The following is a 15,762-nucleotide window of genomic DNA, read 5'->3' as shown; positions in this document are numbered from 1 at the left end:
GAGGGCGAGGCTCTGCTCACCTGGGATTGTAGGTGCATTCCTCCTCCAGCTGCCAATACCAGAGGATGTGGCTCAGGGGAGGAACTGCGTAGACCGTGCATGTCAACGTTTGGGTGGTGCCATATTTGTAAGAGTCCACAGGAGAGAGCAAAGATTTCTCACCAATCTGGGGTGGGACTAAAGATAAGAAAAACCACTTCTGAATTGTCAATTGGTGTTACGGTATGAAAAGCTGACGCTTTCAGCAATAAAAGCCTACATTTTTCAAAGCAGATGATTTTGCCCCCATTTCGTTTTTCAAAGAATATCTAGACTTGGACACAGGAGACATGACTTCTAGGGATAGTACTACTACTACTCCTGCTACCACTAATAACAATAACACTTCTTTTTTATACTGATTTTATATAATAGGGTAAATGCTAGAGCAAGTCATATGTTAAGCGAGTTCATGAATTAATGAGATGGGGTTATCCGCTGTCCATTTTTACATCTTTTTTTTCTTATTCATTTCCTTCTCCCTTACTTATCAGCTTTCCAACTTCTCTCCACTCCTCAATCTCCTACTCCCAAGTGGCTTCTAAGGGACTTTCTGGAAACTGTTACCTCCCTGAAGCTGATGTCCCCGCCAAGAAATAGAGCCAACCTCAACAGACACATAGGGAGGTGTCAGGATATATGGGGAAGCACCTTAATGTCATAGGAGAAGATCCTGAAGTGTTAATATGCCTGCCAAAGAATTACAATAGAGAAGCATTTCCCATAGACTGTGTTTGGAGCAAGGTATTAATGGATTTACTGGGGAGGGATGCTTTGGTCAAATACGTTTGTTAAACCTTGAAAATTCTAAGTCTCTCCCCTTGGAGAATGGCAATATATTTGCATATTAAAAGCCCTGAGAAGTCCTGCAATAAAGTTTTATATCAACTTAGCATCTCCCACACTTACTTGACCATGACACCCCTTTTCCCCCTGACACAGAACATTTATTTACATATTTCAGTTTGAAAAAAACAAAGTTCAAATCATCCTTAAATAAAACACTCTATATCTTCCCTTTATAGCCTCAGAGTCAGATCCTGGACTCCTGTTTTAAAAAAATTTTGAAAAGCTTCCACCAGCCAACAGTGTTTTCCTCCCTGAGCATGACTGGCACATCAACTTCAATGTCAAACTGAAAGCTTCCCACAAAATTCAAGAAGAGGCTTACATGTTGGCAATGCCAGGTGCACAAGTCCATGAGACAGGTGCAAAAGTGGTGCAGCTTAGGTTTGCCAACTGTCCCCGCAGGCATTCTCAGCATTTAGCCATTGAGGATAGCATCTACTTTAACCTTGCATTTGACCACCAAGCAGTTCACTTGCAAACATGTCCAGAGCACACTCTCCTATACCTCATTTCAATGCCACTGCTCTGGACTATTTTTATACATAGGAGCTCACTCAGGATGTGAGTGAAGCAGCAGGTGACAAAGGAATAGGAAAATATAACCATACACTTCATAATAAATTCTGGGCAGAAAAGGAAAACTGGACGGACTCACCATTCACAACCAGAGATACCATGTGGCTCTGTTTCTCCTTTGAAATGGGATTGGTGAGGATAACAGTGTAATTTCCTGTATCCTTTTCACTCACTTCCATAATCGTCAATACATGCCCCACTTTGATTGTGTGATTGGACTCAATGGGTCTTCCATTTTTATACCTACGTGGGGGAGGGGGAGAAACAGGAATTATACAATCTCGGATTGACTTTCATGTGGAGCAATGCTTTGCGTTTATTTCCGAGGGTTACCATTTTATTTCTGGCGGAGGGTAACCAAGGTACTTCACAGGGATTCGGACCCGGTCTCCCACCGTGACTTCCACCAGAGACTCCATGCCACTACTAAAAGCGACAAAAGGTTTTTCTGAAAGAAAAAAAAGAGAATTATTCTCATAATGTCAACGTATTGTAAGAGGTCGTTGGGTTTATTATTTCATTTCAAGTGAAGAGTCAAAGGCCTTGGGGGTCTAAGTTCAGAGACTGCCCATACTATCCTGCTGGAAGTCATATTCCAGCCCCTCCCACACCTCCAAGTTTTGCCTTTGATTCTCTATCTCCCGCCCCCACCCCCACCCCCCGCCCCCTGCCCCAATGTACTCCGCAAGCCTACCAATTGCTCAGGTCTCAATTCAAGCAATGTTTCCTCTGTGAAGCTTTCTCTAAGTTCCCCAAGCACTTGGGTGCTCCTTCTCCTCTGCTCCCATCACACCCTATACATACCCCCCACGTGCCCCAGGACTCAGTCCTCAGACCTCTTCTCTTTATCAACACCTTCCTCTAGTCTCAGGCATAAGGTGCCATTTACATCCTCCTAAATGTTTGTCTCTTGCCCTGATTTTTCTGGTTCCAGGTTTATATGTTATATACCTCCTTTTGGATGTTTATGGGCATCTTCAAATGAACACATCCAATCCTGTTTCCCCTAATCTTACTCCTCCATCAATGTTCCCTATCTCAGGAAGTAAAATCACCACTCACTCAGTTGTTCATGATAAAAACTCAAAGGTCACCTTCCATTCTTTTTCTCTTACGCCCCCACAGCCAACGAATTAATAGGCAGATCCTATTGGCTCTAACTTCAAAAATAGATCCAAAATCAGATCACTTCTCACTACTTCTACCTCTGCCACTTTTTTTTAAGCCACCCACCATCTGTCAACTGGATTATTGTGATTAGCCTCCTAACTGGTCTCCCTACTTCCACCCTTACTTCCTTAAAGTATTCCATATAAAAAAAAGATAATAATCCTATAAAAACATAAGCCAGAACATGTCTCTCTCCCTGCTTAAAACCCTGCTATGCGTTCCCATATTATAAAACCCCAAATCCTTACCAAGGCTCATAATTTGGGTGCCACATAAATTATCATCTAAACTGAGACATTTATGTGAGTGAAAGAGAAATTAAGTTATTTGCTCAAAGCCCCACAGAAAGTAATTCAATCCAGATTTTTCCAACTGCAAAGCCCATGCTTACTCAAGTGGGACTCTCAGCCTTGCAATAAAATGAAAATCTAAAAACTATCTTAGATAATAACATTCTGCATATTATAGTAATAATAGCACCAACAACAACTACAACAAGTACTATTTAGTGAGCTTTAATCGTCTATTGGCATCTCACCATTAAAGTTGGGATTTTGAATCCAAGCTATGCTCTTGGCCTCCAGGTCATGTGGCCTACCTAGCAAGAGTTCAGAAATCTATAATAATAAAAGTGTAATATGCTAATTAGACCGGACGTCCTTCCGGCCGACCTTCCGGATGAAGCTGAGGCTGTGAGGGAAGCCCGGGGTTTCGGGTGCCAGAGGGAAGCTGGTGCCAGCAGCCGAGGGAAGGAAGTCCTACTCTTGCACGAATTTCATGCATCAGGCCTCTAGTATTTTCTGAATGATCAAAATAGGGTTCACTAGCTGATCTGAATTTATTTAAATTATGTCACGTTCCAAAGCACAGCATAATTCCAAAGGAGATCTTAGCTTACCATGGACCGTGACGAATGTGCTGTTCCTCTTGGTCATCAGCCCACTGGAAGCCTCACAGGTGTACCACCCTTGGTCACTCCGGGTTACACCATCTATAGTCAAGGTGCTCAAAAATTTCTTCATGTCACTCCCAGGCTGGGTTTTTAGGTCCCGGTTCACAAGTTTCTTATGCTGATGCTGTAAAACAGTTTGCTAAGTCCAGGATGACATTACCCAGGAGATTCTAGATACCCAGAACATCAAGTCTTGGCTCTTGGTGGACATTACTTAATGCTGATAATAGAGATTTCAGAACTTTTAATATATGTAGACAACAAATATATTTCGTTTCAGGAGAAATAAGTGGAACCAAATGAAAAAGGATTTTTAAAACCTCACATAGTGGGAATGAGATGGGTATGAACTGCAGAAACAGGCAAATAGGATCACTGTTTAAGGAGAAGTGTGTCTCATGCCACCTCTTGAAGAGAGAAATTCTCTTAAAGGGAAAAAAGATCAAAGACTTTGCAGAACAGAGAAATAAAGCAACCTGGGCAGATGGGATCATCCAGAGAAAACTAATCTTCAGAGCCTGATTGTAGCAGAGTGGGACAGAGAATTCTTGGCATTGCATCTTCTTTTCCATTAATGTTGTCTGTTCTGCAATTCTCTTAAAGTGTGTGTGTGTGTGTGAAGATATTTACATTTTATCTGGCTAGAGAGGTCCCTATCTCTCTCCAGCCAATGCTATTGGAGCTGATTAGCAAAGTATTTAGAGAGCTGGCTTTAAATTGTTAGTGTTACCTTCAAAGAAGGGTATTCCCAGTTGAAGTCAATCCCCACATTTAGTTCAGTCCTTGCTGTACAATTTAAAACAAGCTTCTCTCCAACAGACAGCTCGACTTTGTGAGCGGGGCTCAGAACTACATCATAAATCTTTGACCCTGGAGCAAGTAAATTGAAAAAACAGAAAGTGAGAGGGAAAACAAATCTATGAGTTGGCACAAGCTTTCCCCCAAATGATGCAACATTAACATGTGTCACATCATCTTTCCCTGAGGGTTTCACCAATATTTGGGAGCTCTCAGAAAAATGGCCAGTAGAGATTTACAAAGCAAACGTTCGGGGATCTCAAAGATGTTGGAGCCCAGTGGAGAGAAAAGTAGTAAAATTTGAGTAGTCAATGGCCAATGGGGCCAGCTTTAGTAAATTGCTGAACTTTCCATAAAATAGGTATAATTAAAATAATAGATGCCAAGCAATGCTCTGAACATTAAATTTTCCATAAAATATGCTTCAGTTAATAGTATTCTTTTTCATCCTTGGTCTTGGCAAGAAAAGAGAAAACCTTGATTGTACATGGGTTTATTTGATTTTTTTTAAAGAGTAGATATTAATGAGTTGCCCAATACTGTGTCTTGAGTTAATATATTTTTCAAATCCCTGTCTTTCACTCTATACCTAAATCTCCAGGATGTTAATACAGGAAGCCAATCTTTGTGTGTGACAATAATGATATAGAAAGAAACTGTTCTCTTACCTACAACCACAACTATGTACATAATAGACTGGTAACTTTCATCATTAATTTTTGCTTCACAGAAGACCATGCCTGCATAACTGATCATGTAGCTGGGAATAGTAAAGCCTTTTTTACTGTCCCAGGAAATTCTATTACCATCAGGAACAAACCTCTTTTCTGGATATCTCTGGGTAGAAAGAGAAATATCAAATATTTAATCAAGTGCTATCCAAAAGCAAAATCATGTAAAATGATCACTACAAAATTGACAATTTAAGAATACAAATTGGTTTTCTTTATTGTCATTTTGACCCTTCTATAAGATCTTTAAATATCATTCTTGATGTTATATTATAAACAAGCTACCCATCTTAGTAGTTTAAAATTATGACAACAGAAGAGAAGACTGAAGATGTAACTTACTGCACAAAGTGACACATTGAGGTTTGAAACGGACCCAAGACATGGAATCACCACAGTTTTGTTTTTGTTCTCCATGATGTACACAACTCCATGTTGGTCGCTAACAGAAGCAATAAATGGAGATCTGTAATCTAAAAGAAAATTTAATTCTGTTTACTTAATGAAATTTACTGGGAAAGTTGGTTATCTTTCAGGTTCTGAGAAGGATTGGAATTGACATTCACACTAGGGGAAGGAATCCACAGGTCGATCTGCTGGTACATATCTGGCCCCAAGGGTATTCTGCAAGAAGGGTGTGTGTGTGTGTGTGTGTGTGTGTGTGTGTGTGTGTGTGTGAAAAATCTGAAAGAAAAATCACAGAATGGAATTGACTCCTTTCACAAGGATCATCAATAAGAATAATATATTTTATAGGTTCCACATTTAAATAGACCAATCATCACAATTTTTCAAAAGGAATGAGTATACTTCTTCACTTTTCATATGCATTTTCATATACACATATACATTTTTCATATACATTACATTTTTCATATATAAATTTTAAAGTAAATTTAAATCTTTACACTTTACCTACTGAGTTTTATTGATGTTAAAAAAATTCATGCTCTCTTTCTTTAGGCAAATAATGTAAATGCCATGAAAATAAATTAACAGATCCCAAAGGAACTTTAAAATAAGCAAGAAGTAACTAATAATTTTTGAATTGTTTTATATGGGTATTTTAAAATTGTGAAGACTCGGTGTGAGATTCTTTATAAAATAATGTTTAATAGTTATTGTGTCTAGTTTAAGATTCAGCAGTCATTAATATCTTCAATGACAAAAACTTGAAAAGCCACCATAGCAAAGAGTGAGAAGAAAATAAAAGAGATTTTAATGCCGTTCAAACATTGTTCGTACAATGTTCATACGCTGGTGGGAAACTCCTCCATTCCCCAGAGATAGAGTGAAATCATGCCTGAACCCTCAGAAAGATAATCATTCAAGCTGCTACGCCCCACACACCTGACTTAGCATTTTCAGAGCTCTTCAAGATGGTTGGTCCAAGGGAAGGAAGAGTTAATTAAACCAAAGGGGACAAAGGCAACTAATTCTCTCAACAGCAGAAATCTGATTTCCTTCCCAGCTGGAAAGCACAGAAAGGCAGCCAATCCAGCCCACCACATGCCATAGCCATTATCTTGCCAGGCCAGGGCCCACTTCCTGGCTCCATCCATTGCTGAAGGGAATGGGGTCAGAAGACTAGGGAAGTAAGGTGGAGACCAGTGGGGACATTAAAGGGCTGTCCAGCATTTTCTTTCCCATTGTTAAGTTTCATGACCACAATCTCGATCAGCTTACCTCGTCAACAGGAAGCCGAATTTGATGATATACAAAAGATGAGCAATATACCAATAAACAGTGCTAGGGCTTGCTACTTCTTAACATTGCCTACCATTCATCCATATGGTAGGAAATGTTATAGAGCTTGCTTACAGAAGCCTTTGGAAACTAAATTAACCCCTTGACGTAAGACTAAAGCTATTCGGTAAATCAATTCTATTTCAGTATCCCATGAAAAAGGAAATAAACAAAAGAAACCCAAACAACCACCCATCCTTTCAAAATAAAATATTTACTGAAACTCATGAAATGCGTTTTCACATGTCTCCAGGTTTCCTGACTCCAGGGAGAAGGAAATAAGGAGATATTATGGGAGAGGTTCATCTTGCAGTCTATTTCCAGACAGGCTGAAAGCAGGAAATCCTCGCAATCTTCTGAGAAAGCCTGGTCTCCCAAGACTGCCGGATCAAAAGGAGCCAGAAATTCTCAAAGATCTGAGCTTTGTCTCTTTCACATTCTGCAGAGAGGAGGCACAGAATTCTACCTTGGGTCATACTTAACCTGGACAAAAAAATAATTCTCAAATACTATACAATCCAGGAGGACATGTTATTTTGATGTGTTCTCCACTTTTCCATTGCACCGACTAAACTGCATTATCAAAATGCAAGTGGATATATTCTAAATACGTTTTTCAAACTGACAAAATTCTTCTGCTATAAAAGATGCTTCTGGAAAAAAAGTTGAAGCCATCTTCACCTACCTCAAATCCTCTGGTATTTAAAGAGATGTACAAATGTATAAATAAAATGTCTACAAAAGTCATCTACACTGAAAAAATATTAGTACATCCAAGCAAAATACTATATAATATTTACATTCTTCCAAATTATATGATAAGTATCTCATTAGTTAAGTCAGGTTTTCACAGGGAAATTCAGGTAGTAGAAGAGTTTTGAAATGCAAAGAAAGAATTCATATTATATATACTGAATACATGTAACATTGTATTTTATCCTGCATGGGTGTTAATTGGCCACCATGGTGTCAATCTAGAATGATGTAGCATATCATCCACCATCTCAGACCACACAAAGGAGAGAAACACTGTCCTCAAAGGCCCTTTGGTGCATCTCCATTTGCACCAAAGTATGGGAATAATTTACTATAAAGTTTAAGAGGGAAAAGTTCCTATGAACAAAAGAGCACCAGATTCCTTGGCTGTATCCCTGTGCATTCTTGGGGAAATCTCTTACTGCTGTAGATAACCTATCTCTCCACAGAAACCATTCCATAATTCACATTGAATCTTCCTTTTCAAGTATTTCTGGTGTGGGTTTTTTTCTCTCAAACATCAGAAGGCTTTTTAAAAATCTCCATAGCCAATTGTGAACACAGATTTCCCTTAGATACAAAGATCAGAACAAAACTAACTGGCGAAAGAGATATAACCGAGCCCCAAGCTCCAGAACAAATCAATGAGTCTTATGCTCAGAGGAAGCCTTGGGGGAGAAGAATTTTGTATATTCCTGTTGGCCAAGAGCCTTTAGGGCGAGCCTTTTGTTGTACTCTGATTCTTTTTTGCGCCTATTGTGTTTTATAGCTGGCAAATCAATGTGGGAAATGAACTCCTTTTAACCACTTACCTTGAACGTAGACATAAACAATCGAGGCCACATCAGTGTCCTGGTAGAAGCACTTGTAGGCTCCAGTATCATTTCCGATCACTTTTGGAATTGTGAGCGTCTTACAGAAAAAGCCGTCACTGCAGTCGGTCACCTCTACTCTTTTCTCAGAGCCACTCTGATTGTTGGGCCAGAGCCAGTCCAAGTCCCTCTGTCCCCTGAAAAATTAATTCCAGGAAAGTATTAATGTGAACTGCCACATTATGAAGCTGTTTCTAAATAAAAACAAACCAATAGAAGTTTCGGTTCTCAAACTTATATAGACTTCTCAACAGAGTCACACAGACTTCTACCGACAAAGACAGGTTATTTCAACAAATGACAAAAAAAAGCCATAGACTCAGCTTCAGAAATCACTTATAGGGATTCCTGAGTTTTTTATTAATTTACTCATTCAACAAATATTTATTAAGTATGTGCTATACATCCAACTGGAGATACAGCCGTGAAAATCAGACACAAAAATCAATGCCATTATGGAATCTCAGTCACATTGGAGGAGACAGGCAATAAAAAAGTAAATAAACCTCAATATAGCAGACATTTTTAAAAAAATAAAATGTATTCTTTACACAGTGGTGGTAAGTACTACGAACAAAATATAGATGATACAAAGAGTTCTGGAGGGAAGAGTCTTGATGAAGTGGGCTCTTTGAATATCAGAAGAAACAGTATTCTAGGCAGAGGGCACACAAATGTAAAGGCCTTGGAGTGGGTACATATCTGGAGTGTTAAGGGAATAATAAGGAAGCCAGAATGGCCAGATAAGAGGGAGCGAGCAGGAGAGTAAGAAGTGAGGTTAGGGAGGGGTCAACTGTCTAAGAGCCTCGCAGGACCTGTAAGGAGTACATTAAGATATAGATTACTTTTTTAAAAACATGTTTTTATTGATGTCAGAGAGAGGAAGGGAGAGGGAGAGGGAGCTAGAAACATCAATGATGAGAGAGAATCATTGATCGGCTGCCTCCTGCACGCCCTCTAATGGAGATGGAGCCTGCAACCGGGGCATGTGCCCTGGCCGGGAATCAAACTGTGACCTCTTGGCTCATAGGTCAACACTCAACCACTGAGCCACAGCAGCCGGGCAAAACATAGATTACTTTTATTGCAGCATTTCTCTACAAAGTTCCAAGGAGGATAGTCAATGTCAAGAAGACGGTTGCATACTGATCCTTGTTTCAAAGAACTTGAAATTTCATGAAGTTGCAGTTACATTCATGGAACTTCATAGCTTTCTCAGAACATAAGAAATGTTTATTAGGAGCTTTAAAAAAGAGTATGAATTTTTTGAGGATTTTAAATATTCTTTGTTGCTGAGGGTAAGAGGCAAATCTAGTGAGAAATGTGTATTGAAATAGCAAAGCTAGAGAAATAGCACCTGTTAATGTAATTTTTCCCCCCAGGCATCGATGACCTACCCTTGATAACGGACTAGGGTATCCTTTACACTCTGCAATTTAAAATAGATCTGTGTCACTGTGTTGAACACTTGGTATTCAGCAATCATAAACAATGGCAATAAGTTGCCCAAGGTTGTTGGTGGACCTCCAGCACTCTTCTCAGAGGGCAACATTGCCTCTACCCATTATTCTGCCAAAACACACTGTTCTTGACAAGCTTCTGCATAATCACTACACTGAACCCCAGGGTCTTCTCCTTCTCCTCCTGGGTTAGTGGCTAAAAGGCAAAAATTAAAGGCCTCTTCTTCTTGTCATAGAGGCCTGTTTTCCTAGTTAACAAAACTCAATAATAGTATGGCTTCTTGCTAGCAAGTGAGAAGAGAGGCATTCCAGAATATTGAGCCAGAGTATGAAGTTCATTACCTATGCAGAGTAGGTACTCAGTAATATTAATGGCTGAATATTAAATTGCTACCACAGTCAGAATTTTATCATGACATAAAGTTCTTGAAAAGAGCTAACCAGATGCGCAAGAGCCACTCACAAGCTGTGTTATAAATATGGCCCCAAACTTCTTCAACCCTATCCCTTAAGGGTAAGTCCTCAACTTCATTTATTCATTCAATATTTATTGAGTGTCTACTATATAATGCCTGGTTCTATACTAGTTATTGGGGGAAATGTGTTGGCAGAGGGCAATAGAAAATATGCCAGCAAAATAATGAAGAATTTTTGGGAGAAAACCTTTCTCATTTTTTCATTATTATGTCATTTCTTAGAAACCTCACTACTTATAAACAATTACTATAAATCTATTACAATTATGCTGTATGGAAATTATTTTTTGCTCAATAATGAGTTACTTAATACAGGAAATACTTATCTACATATCTAAAATCAATCCTTACCTGCAAGTAATCTGAAGAGTTGTATTAGCCATAATTGTAAGGATGTCTTTTTGTACGCTGAGCCTGGGTGGGTCAAGAGAAACACTAGGCAAACCTAGAAACAAATTAAATTAATGAATGTAGTTGCCACTGAGTCAGACCCAATAGGAAACACCTTCCATAAACAATGCATACGCCATAACTTTAAAAGACCTCCTCAGCAATTCATTAAACTGTGAATTTACTTTTCACCATTCCCAGTAAAAGTTCACAAGCTGTGTCATAACAGGAAGAATGGGCAGATGGTCATAAACCAACACAACAGTTCTGCAATTCATAGAGCTAGGGTGGAGTTCCTGTTTTCCTGCATTGCCAACTTCAAGGTCTTACAAAAGGATATGGGGCATTGAAACCCAATGAACCTTCATCTGATGATCTCACTCCCTGAGGAAAGGACCCACTGACATTTCTTATAAAACATAGGATGCACACATTCAACTAAATTGCTGATTAACAAATACTGCTTAGAGAGATTTCTATATAGTTCATCTGTACCCTGAAGGGGGTAGGAATATCCATGACCTTGTCTCACTTTCCTTTATCAGTTTTCTGATAACTAAACTGCCAAAGTTGAAAGACTACATTAAAACCAGTTGAGAGAAACTGAGTAAAATGTCACATAATATGCCTATTAATATACTTTTCCTCAGAGAATAGGACTAGAAAAAGTGTAATGTTAATGAATTGCAATTGGGGGATCTCAACTTAACAATCAAAGTTCTGAGTTCCTCCTGAAACCGAGTTTGGAACACAAGAAATCTGCCTTTACTTAAAAATACCATAGGATATATTCCTCACCATGGGATAGGTTACTCCACAGCAAGAAAACTGAGTTCTCTGTCAACTAAATGCAAACAGCTACCAGATTTTGAAAGAGTATCAGAAAAAAAAACTGACCATGATGCTATGGTCTTAACTAATACCCAGATCTTCAAAACACCACCTTAACAAGAGATCAATGCTTGATAAGCACCCAAGCTTAATATGATTGTTAACTCACATCAACTAAGTACAAATGACCTCTCGGCCTAAACTGGCATTGACCTCGTTGGGCAAATAAGAGGGTATAAGCAAATATGAGAGAGTATGAGCAAACAGAGTATGAGCAAATATTCAGTGCAAATATCCAATGCATTGAATCTATAGATCCCAATGTGAATAGCTGCAGGCAAAATGAGCAACTGATCACACATGTTCTCACACTCACCCAAATGTGCAAAATAGGTTGCTGACATAACTGTAGATTTGTTGACAAGTAGCATACTTAAAAAATAATTTTAAAAAGCTTTAAAAATCTGAAAATCAACTTATATCAACAAATCTTATAAACTACTTGGCATTGGTACCAACTTGTGTTTCAGACAATGCTTGTTGAACTTTACGTTGTGTCAGAATGTCCCTGGGCCTACAAGTCTGCATTTTAATAAGCACATGAGGTGACTCAATCATACACAATCTATGGGTCACTCTTGGACAACTGTTGGTCTTGGATGGTCATGTTCAGTTAATTCGCACAGCACTTTACACTATGAAAGACAAACAATAAAGCAAAATGTTTAAAAGTAAAAGAAAAGCCTTCTAATCATGGAGTCCCACTTTGTCTAAGAAGGAAAATGAAAACAATTTACTTGGATAAGTAAACACTAAGTTGAGAAACATATCAAAAACAGTAACTTAATATAATTTGCACAATGATCCAAATGGGAAAGAACCCGTTATTTAGGCGCATGCATATGAGAGAAAACATAATGGTAGTAAAGACTAAGCTCTGCTCACCCCACCACCAAAATGAGAGATTCTTGAAGCTCTTCATTAATTATTTCAACAGATTATCTCACACGTTAGATGTACTTCCCTGTGTTAAAAACATTTTTAAAGTATTTTTCATGGGAAGCCAAAACAACACTATACTTTCCTAGGGACACATCAACAACAACAAAAAAAAACTATGCAACAAGGCTATCCGTAATGATAACTTTCAACTCATATCTGTAGACCAACACTCAATTTTTTTCTCTATTAAGCTTCATTCATCTTCATTGGCAAGTTTGAGTTCTACTCTTCAGAAAGTTCTAAAGACATAACTATAAGCAGTACATATGCTACTGCTCAATAAAAAGCCCTTCTATGTTCAAATCCCATAACCAAAATTAATTAATTTGTGCACTGTTACCCTTCCAAAGACAGGAAGGAAAAACAACAGTGCCTCTGTCTCTAGAACTTGATGGCACCAATTATAGTCCAATCCAATTAAGCAAGTCACACACTCTGAAAGGGCAACCTCATCATTGTATTCAGGGCAACCCGATTACCAGTTGACTACTGCTACGCTATGAAACACCCCAGGCTTAAAAGGAACTCACTTCTTTGTGAGATACAGAACAAACCACATGTTCCAGACCTTCATTCTCTCCCAATAAAGGGGGAGAGGGAGGGCTTGTCATGGACATCTGAGTGTCCATGGTGGAGCTGGCCCTGATGAACCAAATCATTTTAAAAAATCAATAACTAGACAAATGATCTTGTTACTTTATATGTCTTTTTAAAAAAAACACCCGAGTCTTTTCTTTTTATATAAGGAATTTTTTCCTGAATTATTTGATATCTCTCTCCGCCGCCCCCGCCCCCCACTTTCTCCACCCTGTCCCCTTTCTCACCCTCCAAAGAGTGCAAATCTGGAAATCAGTAAACTGTGGCTACAGAAAACAGATAGGGGCAAGGGGTGGGGAGAGAAAGAAAGAAAGAAAAAAGGCAAGAGAATTTATTGCATCAAGGGTATATGTTCCTAATCTGGAAGGAGCTAAATATTTGGTGGCAAGGAGAGCGAGAGGTGTGCTTAATCTAGGTACCGAGTCCCCTAGAGTCAGTTTTCAGAACGTGAACTAATGACCATGCGCTTACCGCAAGGACCAAAGCGCTTTGAAAGATCTGAAATTGTTTTTCATAGGAAAGTGACTGTTACTTGGAGACACTTTGGGAAGCTGTCAAAGTCCCGAGTCCAAACCCCAATTTCCCCTCTTCTCTCTGCGAGGAAAACGGCGTCCTGCACCAAGACGGGACAAATGCCCCCCCCCCCCCCCCCCCCCCGCATCTCATACAGTGAGTGTGTGTGCGAGTTCGAGCCAAAAGGGAAGAGCAGCCCCCGTCACCGCTTGACCCTTTCACAGGCAGAGCTGAGTGCAAGGTGCTCCCTGCAAGGCCCCTTCCCCGCGCGGGAGCAAGGATGGTGCGAGCAGGGGCCCTCCTTCCACCGCGTTCCCCGCCTGCGCCTGCGGGAGCATCTCCTGCCGGCCAGCCTCGGGCGCCTTCCCACCCCGCCTCCCTCCGGCCGAGGCCCCTGTCCGAGACCAGAGTCGTGGAAAAGGAACCGGGCTCAGGAGCCCACCAACTTGCTAGGGAACCTTGGGCCAGTCGCTGAGCCTCGTTGGTCAATGAAGGAACACAAAGCGTCCGGTCACTTTCAACTCTCCAGCTCTAAGGTCCCAGGGAGGTCTGGCCTCCGGGTCCTGTCCGCATCCCCATCTCCCCGCCCGCACCCAGCCTTCAGCCTTCCTCCTGGGGAGCGGGCTCCTTACCCACAAAGGCAGCCCGAGACTCCACGCAGAGCCACAGCGCGATGGCCAGCAGCGCCTTGCTCTCCATCCCGCACCCCGCGCCGGGCGCAGTGCCCAGAATTGGGGCGCCGGTCCTGTCTGCCCCGGCCCGCCCCGCCCCGCCAAGAGGGCGTGGAGGTGGACCGCGCGCTGCAGCGCAGGACCCCGGGGTGCGCAGGGCGAGGGTGCCTCGGCTCCGGCCTCGGCTGCAGGGTCGTCCGCGGGCGCCGGTAGCAGAGGATGTCCCGGCTGCGGGACAACTCCGGACTTGCTGCAGCGCGCGGGTGCTGTGAGCGCCGGCAGAGGAAACCGGACGATGCACGGCCTGCGCTCCGGGGTCCCGGGACCTAGTGCAGAGAGAGAGCCTGTGGCAGAAACTCTAGAGCGCGGGGGCGGGGCGAGGCGGGGCGGGACCCGGGGCAGGGCTCCCCCCACCCAGTGCCGGCCCCGCCCCTCAGCCCGGTACCCCGCCTGGCCCGAGTCCCCCGACGTCTCAGCCGCAACAACCCAGTTTCTGGCAGAAATAAAATGTGGCCGCTGACAGGTTCTCAGCCACTCGGAGGTTCGGTCGGCTGCTGGACCGCCGAGGTGCTGGGGAGCAGTACTGGGAGCTCGGCGAGGGGCACTGCGCCCTCAGGATGCGCGCCAAAGTTTGGGAAGGTCCTCCGTGCCACGCAAGCCTCCGTGGCTGGGAGACAGGTTGGGGATCAGCAGCAGGTTAAAGCAACTGGGGAGAGCCGGGTACTCAGCTGAAACGCAGGATCGCCAACTGGCCGGGGCTCCGGGGATCGCAAACTGGCCTGGACTCCAGCCGGTACGGTGTGCTGCTCGGCCAGCACAGCGGTAGTTTACAAATCTGAATCTGAAATAGTCACAATATGCCCTTCCCCAGTTCTCCAGAGTTCCCGGTATTTTCTCTTCTACCTGGCGGCTTCATGTGTTTTTAAGTTACCTGTCAAGCACCCAAACGCATTTAAATTTGAGACACATGCCGCCCCCCCCCCCGCCCCAATCTGGCTTTCGCAGAAAACCTACCTCAGGCCTCCAGAGAGCTGGAGGTACCCAGGGCTTTGGCACACCCACCGCGGGAGTGGGAATGAGGGTCACCCCTCCGGTCAGTGGGGCTCTCGGTGTTCCCCACAGGGGCCCCTAGCGTGACTCCTCTTGGGCCTTAGGCCAGGCCCCTTTACAGAGCACAGCTTCCAGCCAAGATACCCTGGAGAAGCAGTGAAGCCGAAGCTCCCAGACCCTGGGCACCCAGAACTCTGCACCAAACCTCACAACTCTCTCCACATATGTGGACTCTTGGTGGAGCTTGGAAAGAGAACTCTGATTTCTTTCTGAACACATTTAT

At 42.1% G+C, this 15,762-nt stretch overlaps 1 protein-coding gene across 3 annotated transcripts in view; it reads right to left on the bottom strand.

Annotated features, from left to right (window-relative positions):
* Window positions 1-14,732, bottom strand: part of KDR (kinase insert domain receptor) — a 42,335-nt gene extending 27,603 nt beyond the window's left edge. For 2 of the 3 annotated variants that reach the window (XM_023758297.1, XM_014460192.2), the window contains exons 1-10: window positions 14,391-14,517; window positions 10,777-10,870; window positions 8,430-8,626; window positions 5,458-5,588; window positions 5,053-5,221; window positions 4,317-4,456; window positions 3,533-3,710; window positions 1,798-1,912; window positions 1,544-1,707; window positions 21-177 (exon numbers count right to left, since the gene is read on the bottom strand). In XM_023758297.1, the coding sequence (XP_023614065.1) occupies window positions 21-177; window positions 1,544-1,707; window positions 1,798-1,912; window positions 3,533-3,710; window positions 4,317-4,456; window positions 5,053-5,221; window positions 5,458-5,588; window positions 8,430-8,626; window positions 10,777-10,870; window positions 14,391-14,457 (1,412 nt within the window). In that variant the 5' untranslated portion in view covers window positions 14,458-14,517. Of the gene's footprint in view, window positions 1-20; window positions 178-1,543; window positions 1,708-1,797; window positions 1,913-3,532; window positions 3,711-4,316; window positions 4,457-5,052; window positions 5,222-5,457; window positions 5,589-8,429; window positions 8,627-10,776; window positions 10,871-14,390 lie in introns of all 3 variants that reach the window. The other variant, XM_006093958.3, reaches the window with a different exon arrangement.
* Between the last annotated feature and the right edge of the window lie 1,030 nt (window positions 14,733-15,762).

The sequence above is a fragment of the Myotis lucifugus genome, unplaced genomic scaffold, assembly GCF_000147115.1.
Source record: "Myotis lucifugus unplaced genomic scaffold, Myoluc2.0 scaffold_127, whole genome shotgun sequence".
NCBI lineage: Eukaryota > Metazoa > Chordata > Mammalia > Chiroptera > Vespertilionidae > Myotis > Myotis lucifugus.
This window is presented reverse-complemented; position numbering and strand designations above follow the sequence as displayed.